Genomic DNA, 16,434 nt, shown 5'->3' on the forward strand with positions numbered 1-16,434 from the left:
TCAGAATTGGAATGGAGAGTCTGGAAGAGCCTACATAGACTTAGGTGTCAAATGGGAAGATCAAAGGAGAACCTGTTCCAGTGGGGACACATCAGAGAACAGTCCTGCCAATGTGGAGGAAAACAAATAATGACACACCTGTTGACCTGTCCATCCTTGCTGGCCCCATGCACTTTCCAAGACCTGTGGTTGGCCAACAACACTGCAGTGAAGTGTGCCAAACACTGGAGAGAGAGATATGAGCCTTGCTATAGACAATAATGACGACTTATGATATGGGAATATCATGAATGTATAACTATTATTTTTCAACACTACCGCTGCTATAAAATCCACCGTTTCTAGTTCACAAACGGTTCCTTTCACCTATTAAACAACCTTTTCGGCTAGTTCTAATAACTTTTGCTTTATTTCCATTTCCGTTTTTCTCACATCACCGATCATTTTTAGGGCTAGTTCTAATAACTTTTGCTTTATTTCCATTTCCGTTTTTCTCACATCACCGATCATTTTTAGCCGCTTCCCACAGCTTTTAACGTCATTATTTCTTCATCAGACAATTGTTAGCCTCATTTCCATAATCTGCCACCACCAAACCACTCCTTTTAATACATCCTCACGTATATAAAATATTCATATCATTAATTTGAACCCAACAATTAACTATTATTTAGTTGTATTTGTAACCCAGTATATATAGCCTATTAATTAATTACAGATGTAGCTCAGACATGATTAAATAAATAAATATAAATCTATACTCTGCAAATCACCACAAGGTGCACAGCAGGGGGTACATCCCATTGTACCAATTATTAGAGTTTCTTCCTGTTCCATTCATGTATGGATTGTGGGGAGAATGATTGATTGAATGCGTCTGCACATGCAGTGATTATTCTAATCTTATCCTCACAATCCCTACATGAGCAATATGTAGGGGGCTGTAATATATCCCTAGATTAATCATTTAAAGCTGGTTCTTGAAACTCTGCTAACAGTCTTTCTCGGGATAGTTTACATCTGTCTTCAAAAGTCCGCCAGTTCAGTTTCTTCAGTATCTCTGTGACACTCTCCCATTGATTAAACAACTCTGTGACCATTTGTGCTGCCCTTCTCTGTATACATTCAATATCCTGTTAGTCCTATCTGGTATGGGTCCCACACAATTGAGCAATATTCCAGAACCAGACGCAAGTGTAATTTGTATGCAATCTCTTTTGTAGACTGATAGCACTTCCCCCGTATTCTACCAATAAACCGAAATCTACCTCCTGGTTTACCCACGATTGAACCTATGTGATCATTCCATTTCGTATCCCTTCTTATGTGCTTCCAATGCTATGCAGCATTTTAGCTGCCACTGAAAGATGCTAGATGTAAAATATGAAATGCACATGTAACTATATTATGCTTCAGTGCATGCTTGTTACTTGTGAATCTGTCACTAACTCAATACAAAAACTTAAATAAATATTTACATAACACATCTAAAGATTACAACATACCTTATCATCTACATTGAAGTGTGGTTTAACATGCTTGATGTAGAAATCAAGGGGTGTTATTGGGCCAATAGAACTGTAATTCTTTGACTTGTCATAATATTCCCATGTGAATGTTTCAGATGGGATCCCCAGGCAAATACCAACAATACGGTACACCTCTTCCATCTGGTTCTCTATGCACTCATTGATTGCAGTATCATTAGCACCCTTCCTAATCAAATCACGCAGCACCTTTGTGTACTCTCTCAACTGAAAATAAACAAAAGAAAGTCTTTCCTGAGAATTACCTCCAATGCAAATACATACACAGCTTCAAATGGCAAGGTTATTTGATGAAAATACACTTTTTCAGATATTTAAGGTTTAGAACATAAATTTAATGGATCAAACACATGACTCCCAGTCTTACTAACACGTGGAAACATTTTAACATTAATCTATAGTGAAATTTCACTTTTAATGAGTATTATTACATAAATCTACATTAATGAAATAGTAACTTTTCAGTTTTTGAAAATATAATGTAACTGGATAGATAAGAAAATCTACTCATCAAGTGGCAGCAGGGAACACACACATATAAAGGCCAATGAAATTCGCAAGCTTTCAGAGCCAGTGGCGCCTTCTGCTGACAGAAAGGTTGAAGGGTGAGGACGAGCCATGAAGATAAAGGGCTGGTGAGATTTCGGAAATGGGGAGAGATTGGAAAAGTCAGCCAAACACCAGGTCAGAGGAGACTAACCAGATGGGATGAGAAAGAGAAACTGAATCAGTTTTTCCTTCTCATCCACCCGGTTAGTCTCCCCTGACCAGGAGTTCTGCAAAAATTTCCACACTCCTCCCATTTCCTAAACCTCACCAGTCCTTTTTCTTCCTCCCTCTTCCTTCCCCTTCAAACGTTCTGCCAGGAGGAGGAGCCAATGGCTCCAAAAGCTTGCAGATTTCCTTAACTTTTAAATGTATGTGTTCTCTTGCCGCCAATTGGTGAGTAGATTTTCTTATCTATATATTATTTACACTAGAGACAAAAGCTATGTAGGGGCTAGACATAAAGGTTATGTAGAATATGTACTCTTGAGTTATACTTGCACAGAAAAAGACCTTCGTTTAGCTTGCAAAACAAGATACTCCTTCAGAAAGTTAAGTTAACTGAAAAATCTACAAATTAACAAGAGAAATGAATTTTTAATATAATACACAGAATTTAAATTATTTTCACAAAAAGGAAATATATAATTTATTTTAAATCATGACCAATATTTTCACGATTGGCAAATGCTACAATCCGACAGCCAAAGATTCTGAAGAAAGAATACTGAATTCCGTTTCTACGTAGTGCTGTGCAAAATATTTCTATGCAGTCCTGTGACAAACTTCTGTAGGTTATTAGACATTTAGAATTGTGCATGTCGTATATAAGGGGTGTTCAAAAAGAAATGAGCCTGATGCATAAATACAGATACCAGTACCTGTATGTTAGAAGTATTGACCCTGGCTGTTGAGACATTTGCCCCACTGTGACACAAGGCAGTGAACGACTGTCTCATAAAATTCCTGGGGATGCAATGTTAACCAGTACCGCACCTACTGCTGGACATCGCCGTCTGAAGTGTATTGTTTGCCCGTATACTGACGTTCTTCTTTGACCAAGATGGCCCCCTTCTGATTCACTTCCTGCAGCATGGGACTACAGTGAATGCCCACTGTTACTCACAAACCTTGACCACCCTTCGCCAAGCGATCAAATCAAAACGACCAGACAATCTAACCCGTGGGGTCATTCTGATCCACGACAATGCGAAGCCTCATACAGCCAACACAGTCGCGGCACTACTGCAGAAATTCAAATAGCAGGTTCTCGGCCACCCTCCAAACAGTCCGGACGTCTCTCCCCGTGATTATGCCATTTTTGGTCCCCTTAAAAAGGCTCTGAGGGGCAAACGATTCGTCTCGGATGACAACATCTAGTTGTACGTGTGGATTGGTTAACATCGCAGCCCCGGAAATTTTATGAAACAGCCATTCACCGCCTTGTGTCGCAGTGGGACAAGTGTCTCAACAGCCACGGTCAATACTTCTAACATACAGGTACTGGTTTCTGTATTTATGCCTCTGGCTCATTTCTTTTTGAGCACCCCTTGTATATACTGTCATGTAATAGAAAGAAATTTTTTAAACAATGGAAACTTGAGGTTGGAATATCTACTCGCCATAAAGACAACCTGCGGAGTTGCAAACAGCGACAATAAAAAGTCTGTTACACATAACAGATTTTTGGCCAAATCCTCCTTAAGCAAAGAAAACAAACACACATTCACACAAGCGAGCACACCTCATACACACATGACCGCTAAAACTGGCAGCTCCAATCAATTCTGGTCTGAGCTGCCAGCGATAGCAATAATGTATGCACGAGCTGTGTTTGCTTGCGCGCGTGCACGCGCGCACACACACACACACACACACACACACACACAAAACCACACACACGCACGTGTGTGTGTGTGTGTGTGTTTTCTTTGCTGAAGAAGGCTTTGGCCAAAAGCTATAATCTGTAACAGTCTTTTCGTTGTGCCTGTCTGCGACTCAACAGCTTGTCTTTATGGTGAGTAGCAGTCTATCCTTTTCCTAATATTGAAGAAATTTTTTAAGTTATCAGTTTTATGTCTACACATTTTTTGTGTCTATTACTAATAAATCTACTACAAAATATCTTATTTTTTCTCATTTACAGCTTAAAAAATATAGTCCTTGTCATTTGTAAAATAATGATAATAATAATAATAATTTATGGTTCTGCCTTGCTCTGAACCCACTATCCAACATGCTAAATAATAGAAATTATGGATATAATATTACTGGAACATACCCACACAAAATAACACATTTGCTATACATGGATGATCTAAAACTACTGGCAGCAACAAATCAACAACTCAACCTATTACTAAAGATGAAATGAAATGTCGTGTGACGAGGGTCTCCCGTCGGGTAGACCGATCGTCTTGTGCAAGTCTTTCGATTTGACGCCACTTCGGCGACTTGCGCGTCGATGGGGATGAAATGATGATGATTAGGACAACACAACACCCAGTCCCTGAGTGGAGAAAATCTCCGACCCAGCCGGGAATCGAACCCGGGCCCTTTGGATTGACAGTCTGTCGCGCAGACCACTCAGCTACCGGGGCGGACATTATTAAAGATAACAGAAGTATTCAGCAATGATATAAATATGGCTTTTGGAACAGACAAATGTAAGAAAAAATAGCATAGTCAAGGGAAAACACACTAAACAAGAAGATTACATATTGGATAACCACAGCGACTGCATATAAGCGATGGAAAAAAACAGATGCCTATAAATATCTAGGATACAGACAAAAAATAGGAATAGATAATACAAATATTAAAGAAGAACTAAAAGAAAAATATAGACAAAGACTAACAAAAATACTGAAAACAGAATTGACAGCAAGAAACAAGACAAAAGCTATAAATACTTATGCTATACCAATATTGACCTATTCATTTGGAGTGGTGAAATGGAGTAACACAGACCTAGAAGCACTCAATACACTTACATGATCACAATGCCACAATTACGAGGGCTATCCACAAAGTACATTACGTTTTGGAATTTAAAATAAACAAAGTATTGGAAATTTTTTTTATTATATACAGATGAAAGCCACACTTCAATACTGCTTTTCTACATAGTTGCCATTTAAATTAAGGCACTTATCGTAGCGATGGACGAGCTTCGAAATTCCTTCGTCGTAAAATTCGGCCGCCTGCGCCTTCAACCATGTGGTTACCTCTTCTTGAAGCTGTGCGTCGTCATCAAAACGCTGCATAGCCAACCACTTCTTCATTGCTGGGAATAAGTGGAAGTCGCTCGGTGCCAGGTCGGGGCTGTACGGCGGATGAGGAAACAACTCCCACTTAAAAGATTCGAGAACTTCACGAGTGGCATTTGCTGTGTGGGCCCGGGCGTTGTCGTGAATCAGCAAGATCTTTGAGCCCAACTCCCCCTGCGCTTGTTTTGTATTGCTCTTCTGAGGATGTGCAGAGTTTGGCAATACCTTTGAGAGTTTATTGTAGTGCCTCTTTCCAGGAAACCCACAAAAATCTTATTTCTACCGGGTTACTGATTAACCACGTGTTTGAAGGCGCAGGCGGCCGAATTTTACGACGAAGGTATTTCCAAGCTCGTCCATCGCTACGATAAGTGCCTCAATTTAAATGGCAACTATGTAGAAAAGTAGTATTTAAGTGTGGCTTTCATCTGTATATAATAAAAAAAATTCCAATACTTTATTTATTTTTAATTCCAAAATGTAATGTACTTTGTGGATAGCCCTCGTATACAATACATCACATACATTCAGCAACAGAAAGATTCACATTAAGCAGAAAGGAAGGAGGAAGGGGATTTGTCGACATAAAAAACCTACATTATGGACAGGTAGACAATTTAAGAAAGTTCTTTATAGAACGAGCAGAAACTAGCAAAATACACAAAGCAATCACTCATATAAATACATCGGCTACACCACTACAATTTCATAACCACCTCTACAACCCTTTAGATCACATAACATCAACAGATACGAAGAAAGTAATTTGGAAAAAGAAAACACTACATGGCAAGCACCCGTATCATCTAACACGGCCACACATCGATCAAGACGCATCCAACACATGGCTAAGAAAAGACAATATATACAGTGAGAAGGAAGGCTTCATGATTGCAATACAGGATCAAACAATAAACACCAGATATTACAGCAAGCATATTATGAAAGATCCCAATACCACAACAGGTAAATGCAGACTTTGCAAACAACAAATAGAAACAGTAGATCACATCGCAAGCGGATGTACAATACTAGCAAATACAGAATCCACCAGAAGACATGACAACGTAGCAAAAATAATACATCAACAACTTGCCATACAACATAAACTAATAAAACAACACGTTCTGACATACAAGTATGCACCACAAAATGTACTGGAGAATGATGAATACAAATTATACTGGAACAGAACCATTATAACAGATAAAACAACACCACATAATAAACCTGACATCATACTCACCAATAAAAAGAAGAAATTAACACAACTAATCGAAATATCCATACCCAATACAACAAGTACAAAGAAGAAAACAGGAGAAAAAAATTGAAAAATACATCCAACTGGCTGAGGAAGTCAAGGACATGTGGCATCAGGATAAAGTTGACATTATACCGATTATACTATCAACTACAGGAGTCATACCACACAATATCCACCAGTACATCAACGCAATACAGCTACATCCTAACTTATATATACAACTACAGAAATCTGTAATTATTGATACTTGTTCAATTACCCGAAAGTTCCTAAATGCTATGTAACATATAGCGTACAGTTAAAAGGAAATCATGCTTGATCAAGATCCGTGTCACTTTCCATTTTTAACCAGACATAACGTCTGAGAAAGAAAAGAAATAATAATAATGATTATGTCAGCTCTGTATTTGCCAGCCACCTTAGAGGCCATTTTCACTCCCTCTTAGAACATTTAAAAAAGATGAGTTCGGGAGATCAGTTGCCCACTTGGCAAAATATTGAATTTCACTCATTTTATTGTGGTGAAAGAAGTATAACACTCATTTTCAAGTTTCGGAGTTTGCCGCTGAGTTAATGTTGTCACTTTCCTTTAATAATATTCAATAACTACCACAGCTGGCTTCATCAGTGTTAAGTGCAAATTTTGTTGCTTGCTACAAACTTTACACTTAGATTGAGATGCTGCAGAAATTCATAAAGTTATCCAATCCAGGTAGCCAAACTACAAATGTTCTAGCCTCAAAATGCACCACGTATAAATTGACAACTATACTCCGATTAAAATTACTTTGTGACTGACATTTCAGCTAGTTGAGCGGTAGGGACCACGCACCAGCCAACAGTAGTTCTTTGTCGAGCACCATGTGCTTGCTGTGTTGCCTGTTGTGAAGGTGCCTGCAGAGCATCGTCACATGTGGCTGCCTGCACGCTGGCAACACTGCCCCAAGCCACTGCAGAAGTCTGTCAATCACACAGTAATTTTAATTGGTGTATACTAGCGATAAAAGGTTCTCAGTTGTCACCCTATCAGTTAATTCATAATATTTACCATCAAAAATGAAATATGTCATCTATACGACATGTTGAAAGTCCTCTATAAACTCTGATGAAGCACAAATTTGCCAGAGATGCATATGTGTTGTTCACATTCCTCAGTGTACTGACTAAGTAAGTTCTTCACAATGTGGAAGCACTGATGTTACCGTTGGTCTCAAAGGGATGCCATACGGTTGTGGTGAGGCAGCCACTGATGATTATCTTCTTTAATGATGTCACATTCCTAGCCCAGTGAGTTAAAGAAATACAACATCTCATATTCAGTTTTATTTATAGAATCTCCACGGACCGAGCAAGTCATAAATTTTCTTTTTAGAGCTATTCGGTACGGATCCCACGCACTTCTGGGAAGGGTGCGATGGGTATTTTGTAAGTAGTCTCCTTTGTTCTCTGAGTGCATTTTCCCACTATACTGATCTGCCATCAGCTTTACTTACACGATCATTTCATTTCACATCCATACAATGATTACAACCAGGTATTACATATGTCGACAGATTCCAATAGCGACTCGGTGATATTGCAGTCACAGGATACTAATTTCCTGGGTTTACAAAGTCTACAATTTTACATTTCTGTATACTTAAAACAAGCTGCCAATATTTAAACCATTTTTAATCTCATCAAGATCTACTGAATATATATGCACTTTTTCTTACTTCATTATAGATAACTGCATAATTTGCAAAAAGTCTGAGGTTACTATTAACATTGTCTGCTACATCATTCATGTACAATATGAACAGCAAGGGTCCAGTACACTTCTCGGGGCACCCCTCACGTTACTTCTACTTCTGCCAACGAATCTCTATCCAAAAAAACTCCAGACACTTAAATACATTGTGTGAAAGGTCAATCAGCATAGTCAGGCTAGAACTCAGAATGTAGTCTTGGTAATACATTTAGTAGTCAAACAAATGGAATAAAATAAAATGTTATAAAATATTCACTTTGTCCATTTATCACATAATCTGTCAATGACAGCAGAAACTACTAACAGATTCAGCGTTCATTACCTTACTCTTCAGGATATTATTCATTCGTGAACTCGATTCACAGCTATAAGACTCGGGAAAGCACTTCTTTGGCATCAGTCCATGTTTGTTTACGAGACTGCAGAACATGTCCCACTGACCCCCATCAGTTGCTGGGTCCTACAAACATAATAGTCTGATTTGAAATGCAGAATTTTAGACATACCAGACTTTGAAAAATTTCATGATATTACAAACTATATGAAACCCTGCAATTTACTTGCTGGAGTAAGTACAAGAGTACAGCAAAAAAGTCAACAGAATTAGAAGTGGAAATGCTAGTGAAATATATTTTTGTAGCCAGTTAGCATGATGTGTTGTTAGAACTTTTTCAACTGCTGTGTATTGTGTATATTTTTATTCAATGTTTTTCCTTTAAAGTGCTAGTTGGAGGGTGGGGGTGGGGCGTGGAGGAAAATTCAGAATTTATACCTCCATTTTGTCAACTTTGTAAAATCTCTCAAGTGTGCCTAGAACTCAATAAATGATTATGTGACAATCGTGTTAATGCAAATGGAATACCAAGTAAAAAAATATATATATATTTGATCACGTCAACACAAAAATTTTAAATTGCCTGTAATAAAATCACAGGGAATTTCTTTTGCATTTAACAGAATAAGTTAGATAGCAATGTTTCAATGACCTGCCAGTAATGCCAAATTATTTGTAGTGTCATAAAAACACGAAGTCCATTTTGTAACATACCACACAACAGAAAACTCAAAAAATGATCGTGTGGCACTGATGGCTGGGAGGCCCCGTCCGGGGAAGTTCGGCTGCCGAGTTGCAAGTCTTATTTCAGGCGACACCACAACGGGTGACTCGCGTGTCGGTAAATCTCCAACCCAGCCAGGAATCGAACCCATGCCCACTGCAAACACGTTACCACTCTGCTAAGCAGGCAGACGACCCAAAACATAGTTCAAGGGAAAAAAAAGAGATGATGCAGTATATACAATCAACACTGGGAGCAATACATTGTCTCTCATACAAAGACAATTTCCACAGAGAAAGGGGGCATTTTTACAACTCATTACCCTGATAGCTATGTAGTGACAAATGCCTTAGCGTTAAGATCTTCCTTATAGCCTCCCATAGATAGTCAGCTAGTGGCAGCATTAATGGCCTCTGGCCGCACAGCTCAAAAGAAATGATTCATTGTCAACTCGGGTGAAAGTAAACGAATATTGCCACAGGCTGCTACAATGCATTCCTGCACTTAGGTAAACTCGCACACTGGCTTGGCTGAAGCTGCCTTACATTTGAAGAACGAGTACAGTTTAAAAATAAGATCCCTTTCCTATTTGTGAAACACTTCACAACTTCTGGGTGTTTCAGCTATTATGGAAAAAAAAAAAAAAAAATCGCAGAACACACAGAGATCAATAAATTGTAGTTTTGTGCACATAAAACATGATAGAATGCTCAAATGTGGCAGATGTTTGCACAGTAAAGAAACTGACTGAGCACTGACAGGCTAACTGCCCAGCTGCTTACAGCGCATCCCTGGCCCAGAGGCCATAAATGCGAATGCTGACTATAGTGTGGAACTGGTTAACCAATTTGTCATAATTTTTCTGAATGTCAAACAGTGGCAATTTATAAAAATAATCAACTACCTTTCCAAAATAAGACACAAAGTATCTGAAATTAAACAGGAGCAGAAAAGGAGAGAAGTAAAGAGTGGGTGTGTTGGTGGAATAGAAGGCTCCAGTGCTAGAGTGGTAGCAGGGAAGGGACAGGTGGGTGAAGGACAGTGACTAAAGATTTGAGGCCAGGAGGATTACGGGAAAGTAGGATATACTGCGAGGGAGAGATGCCACCTGCGCAGTTCAGAAAAGCTGTTGTTGATGGGAAGGGTGCAGATGGCACTGGCTGAGAAGTAGTCACTGAAGTGAACATTGTGTTGGGCAGCGTGCTCAGCAACTGGGTAGTCCAGCTGTCTCACGGCCACAGTTTGTCGATGGCCATTCGTGCGGACAGCTTGTTAGTTGTCACGTCTACATAGAACGTAGCACAGTGGTTGCAGCTTAGCTTGTAGATCACACAACTAGTTTCACAGGTAGTCCTGCCATAGATTGGGTAGGTGATGCTTTTGACCGGATTGGAGTAGGTTGCAGTGGGAGGATGTATGAGACAGGTCTTCTATCTCACGAATACGAGCCGTGAGGCAAAGGGGGTTAAGAGCATGGGTTGAGTAGGGATGGATGAGAATACTGTGGAGGTTTGGTGGGTGGCAGATTACCACTGTGTGAAGGGTGAGTGGGATAGTACATAGGACATTCCTCATTTCAGGGCACGACCAGAGGTCGTCAAAATCCTGGTGGAGATTGTGATTCAGTTGCTACAGTCCTGGGGGGTACTGAATCACGAAGGGAATGCTCCTCTGTGGCCGGTCAGAGGGACTTTGGGACGTGCTGGGTGACTGGAGAGATAAGGCATGGGGGATCCGTTTCTGTACAAGGTTGTTTCGTATAGACATTGACCACAAAGAAACATGGAAACAGAAAAACAATACACAGATTTTGAAACTGTATATAAACATGTCTGGCTGCCGATTTCAAGAACAACTGCTTCATGCACTTGTATTCACAAATGTTTTGATCGCATTTAGTAGATGTATTACACTTAAACTGTTTCGACTCTCGTGAATTGTCAACAGCAGTTAACCAGTTTTGACTCTAATGAGTTGCCATCAAAACTAAAACTCTGGAAAAGACCAACAATGTAAAATTACTATTAAATGCAGACAGTAGTAAAAATATTAAAAAGACAAGAGTAAGTTTTCAATATTTTTATAATTGTTTACATTTGATAGGAATTTTAATTATGCAACATCTGTGAGGAACTGCAACTACTTTCTCAATAACTACAGTGACACCTTATGGGCATTACATCTGCTTCCGTTTGCCACCAAACAGTAAATGAACAACACCACTTACAGCTTTCCCTGCATCTATATCCCATTCTCATCCATCGTGTCAAATCACACCTGCCACTAAGGGATGATAATACGATATATGCTTCTTTAAAGCATCCTAGAATACAAATTAAAAGTTGTGTAACTGCAAATGTGGAAACTTTTTGCCAATGGAGAAAATGAACATTTCATGTTCAAATGCAAGTATCATTAACATAACACAAAAACGGAATAACATTGCTATGGGCGGAGCTTGTGTAGTACACATTTCTGCCACTAGGCGTTTGTAGTGCAGCTCACTGCCAGTTCAGTGCCACCTGTGTTGCTGACCTGGCTTGTTCTGTTCACCTGGAGTGACTGTTTTTGCTAACACTGTTTTGTTCTTGTTTCATTTTTTATGACAGCAAGTTTAAGTGAACAACATGTAGCTGTGAAATTTTTCTACTCAGGTAAAAATGCTACTGAAGCTGTTTTATAGTTGAAAACTGCTTACCAAGATGACACTAAGGGAAAATCTCAAGTGTACAAGAGGTTTGCTTGATTTAAAAATGGTGACATGCTGAGTGATGACAAACCTTGTTCTGGGCATCCATCAACTGCTAAAATTCATGAAAACATTGAAAAATTTGAGAGCTTGTGCTCACAGATCTTTTATTTTGAAGTTTTAAGAAGATTGCACAACAGTGTTAATTTGTGGCAGAAAGGAGACTTGTTCCTTTTCATCTGTGACAATGCTCCTGCACACACAGCCATCTCTGTTAAGACAGTTTTTGGCTAAAAATGACATGGCTCTGCTGCCTCAAGCACCTTACTCGCCTGACCTGGCTCCGTGCAACTTTTTCTTATTTCCACTCATGAAAAGGAACATGAAAGGACACTTATCCGACAACACTAAAGAAGTCAAGAAAAAAATAAGGGACGAGCTCTTGGCCATTGCTAGACATGATTACAAAAAACGTTTTGAACATTGGAAGCACCAGAGGGACAAATGTGCTAGTTGTAATGGAAAGAATTTTGAAGGGGGTAAGGTTGTCTTGTAAACAATTTGAAAATATATAGCTTTTAAAAAATAATTCCGAGTCAATCCATATGAAGTGGTCCAGTGATGGTTGCTTGACCATTTTTAAATATTTTAATTTTTTTATATGTGATTGCCCTATATTTGAGAAGTTAAAAACAGTTTTTTAAAATAATTTATCTTGTACCTTTACTGGCTGGCGGCCATTTTTATTTGTAGGCATGCGACGATTTTTCAGTCTGGTGAAATTAGTGAAAATTTGAATATCTCTGCACTGGGTTAAGTTACAACATTGCAATTGACATGATTGTTTTTAGAAAAGTGTCCTCTACAACATTGTCTATTACACAAAATACCCTAAATTCAAAAATAACCAGTCAAAATGATCACCAAAGTTTGGTATCCAAATTTTCAAAAACCCACTTTTTAGGCCCAAAAATAACAAACAAGGAGTGATTTGTGATAGTCTATTTTTTCCTATAATTAGATATCATACACTACTAGCCTTTTATAGAGCAAGAACACTTACAAATGTTTCCTTAATTTTTTATGAATTTTTGAAATTTGAAAATTTTTGTTTTTGTTAATTTGGGGTTAGTTATCTCAGGTGGGACTGAATATAAAAATGTGATTTTTGCACAGTTTGTACACTTATATGATAGCAACATACTGTAAAAATTTCAACACTGATATGTGACTGAACAAAGATATGAATTTTTGAAAATGAGGAAATAATTCACATTACTCCAGAACAGATCTTATGGCTGTTGCCCATTTAAATTGTTTATTATTTTATTGTAATAAAATTTAATTCAATTGGTAAACACTATCACCCAATATTCATTTAGTTTATTTATTTTTAATAATGTGATATTAAACAATAGGAGCTTTCACTTTTGTTCTATGGTAATAAGAATGACCATTTACGTTTAGGATTATTGTCAATAAAGAAGTACATTATTGCTGGCTGTGGCACTGTAGAAGTACTTTATTGCTGGGTGTTATGTGCTTTGTTCTGTGTGTAATTTGTAATTAGTTTTGAGAGATTAACTGGAATGTAATAACATGGATGAACAGTGCTCTGTTGGACAGATAGCAAGTGAGGGGAGTCACAAAACAGTTTACAGTTCGGTTTCAAAAAACTAGAAAAATGTCAATGACTTTGATGAAGTTAGACAAACTGTTTAAAGTTCAAGTAAGTTCTTCTGTAACATCAGTGTGCGAGTATGATGAGAAGAAATATATTCTGAAGTACAACCACATTTTTGGAAGAAAGTTCTGTGATTCACTTTAAGTTCATAAAAAGCCTATTATTAAAGGTTTGAGGGAAATAAAACTTGAACATTTGTCCTTGCCATGTGAGAGTGAAACAGATTCCCAAGTGAAATGTAATGTGATGTGATTCCTGGAAATTCCCTGTGCCCAAATTGTTACCCAAAAATATTTGTTGTGAATCCAGAACCAGAATCATGTAACCTTGTTAATGACATTTATATTCCTAATGAGGAAGCTATTAGCATATTGGATTTTGCTTGTTCTAAGTTATACATATCTCCTGCTTCAAAAATAATAAAATTAAGTAGCAAAGAAAGAAAAGCAGCTATTGAAAATAAGGTACACCACTCATACAAAATTAGAAAAGACTTGGAATCATGCTTTAATAATACAGATACCAACATTATTTCTAAAGAAGAAGAAAACCTACCACTAGCGTCATCTGACACTGGCTATTTGAGCTTAATAGAGAAATTAAAAATTAAATGTGACACCTAAAGAGGAAAAAGTTAAAATTTTAAGTTTGCTCCCTGACTCATGGTCAAGAGAAAAAATAGTTCATGAATTCAACATTTCTCGTCGTTTGGTTAAACTAGCTGGAAAATTAGTGAAAGAGCAAGGCATTCTTCCAGTTTTAGGAAAGAAGAAAGGAGTAGGTATAAGTGAAGAAACAATTAAAAAGATCCAGCAGTTTTTTGAAGATGACGAAAACAGTAGAATGTGCCTAGGTTGCAAAGATAGCAAAGGAGTTGTTAAAAATGGAGTTAAAGTAACAAGGCAGGAACAACTAGTGCTGTCAAATATAAATGAACTTAATGTAGCTTTCAAAAATTCTCACCCCGAATGCAAAATTGGAAGGTCAAAATTTTGTGGCCTCCACCCTAAATGTGTTTGTTTATATCATCAAAATGTCAAACTGATGATTGCGGGTGCAAAACTCGGTGACCTTAACTACAAAGAGTTACTAGATTTAATGGTCTGTGACACTAACAGTTTGACTGCATGATGAGTTTATGTAAGAAATGTCCTGGTAAGGAGACTGTTATTGAATTGTTTCACGAATATGATGAGGAAATGCCAGACAGCATTACCTTCAAACAATGGGTCACAACTGACAGGGCAGAAATGATAACAGTGGTTAAATCTCAGGAAGAGTACTTGGAATCTTTAACTGATAACTTACAAAAACTCAAAAGTCACCACTATGTTTCTAAAATCCAATAAGTTTTTGAAGGACAAAAAAGCACAACTTCATGAAACTGAATGCATAGTGATAGCTTATTTTGCAGAAAATTTTACATTTGTGATTCAGGGTGCAATACAATAGTACCACTGGGTCAATGACCAGGAAACAGTGCATCCATTTATTCTCTACTTGAAAAATGAGAAAGATGAAGTTTGTAGTTCTTCAATTTGCATTCTAAGTGACTACTTGGAGCACAAAACTGGTTGTACATGTGTTTCAAAAGTATGTAATAAATTACATAAAAGAAAATTTTCCCGAGGTTGAGAAGCTGATATACTTTCCAGATGGAAGTGGTAGTCAGTATGAGAACAAAAAGAATTTTTCAAATATGTGCAACCACAAAGTAGACTTTGGGTTGGAGGCTGAATGGCACTGTTTTGCATCTTGCCATGGCAAAAATGCATGTGATGGAGTAGGAGGTACAACAAAAATTGAAGTAAATAAAGCCAGCCTACAAAGACCAACCACAGATGAAATTCTCAGAGTACAGGACATGCATGTCTTTTGCAAGGATAATATTAAAGGCATTACCTATTTTCTCATCAAGAAAGAAGAAGTGGTTCTGCATATGAAAGCAACCCTTCAAACCAGATTTGAACATCATTCAAGAAATCTACTAGTGACAAAGTTTGGGTACCAATAAAAAATGGTTTAAAGAGACTTTCAGTGCTTGAACTTACCACAGCAATTGGGAGGTCTTATTCTATATCACAGAAGCAGTCTAAAGAAATAAGTGTTCATAACATTCAACACCAGGTTTAGGAAAAGTTGCATCTCGAAGGATGTTAATTGAAAATATTTATTTTAAGTACGTCAAAATAATATAATTGTTAATTTCAGTGATGTTTCCACTTTCTGTATATAATTCAGTACCTTACTTTAATAATAATTGATTATATCCCGCCAATATCACACATGAATAGGCAACAGCCATAAGATCAGTTGTAATGTGAATTATCTCCTCATTTTCAAAAATTCATATATTTGTTCAGTCAGATACCAACATTGAAATTTTTACAGTACGTTGCTATCATATAAGTGTACAAATTGTGCAAAAATCATATTTTTATATTTAGTCCCACCTGAGATACCTAACCACAAACTTTACAAAAAATGAAAATTTTCAAATTTCAAAATTCATAAAAAATTAAAGAAACATTTGTAAGTGTTCTTGCTCTATATGAGGCTAGTGGTGTATGATATCTAACTATAGAAAATTAGACTCTCATAAATCACTCCTTGTTCGTTATTTT

At 37.6% G+C, this 16,434-nt stretch overlaps 1 protein-coding gene across 2 annotated transcripts in view; it reads right to left on the reverse strand.

Moving 5' to 3' along the window:
* The window catches only part of LOC126101116 (bleomycin hydrolase), a 101,174-nt gene that overhangs the window by 37,030 nt on the left and 47,710 nt on the right, over positions 1-16,434 (reverse strand). For both annotated transcript variants that reach the window (XM_049911800.1, XM_049911799.1), the window contains exons 5-6: positions 8,702-8,839; positions 1,506-1,754 (exon numbers count right to left, since the gene is read on the reverse strand). In XM_049911800.1, coding sequence (XP_049767757.1) covers positions 1,506-1,754; positions 8,702-8,839 — 387 coding nt within the window. The remainder of the gene's footprint in view (positions 1-1,505; positions 1,755-8,701; positions 8,840-16,434) is intronic.

The sequence above is a fragment of the Schistocerca cancellata genome, chromosome 9 (assembly GCF_023864275.1).
Source record: "Schistocerca cancellata isolate TAMUIC-IGC-003103 chromosome 9, iqSchCanc2.1, whole genome shotgun sequence".
Taxonomy (NCBI): Eukaryota; Metazoa; Arthropoda; class Insecta; order Orthoptera; family Acrididae; genus Schistocerca; species Schistocerca cancellata.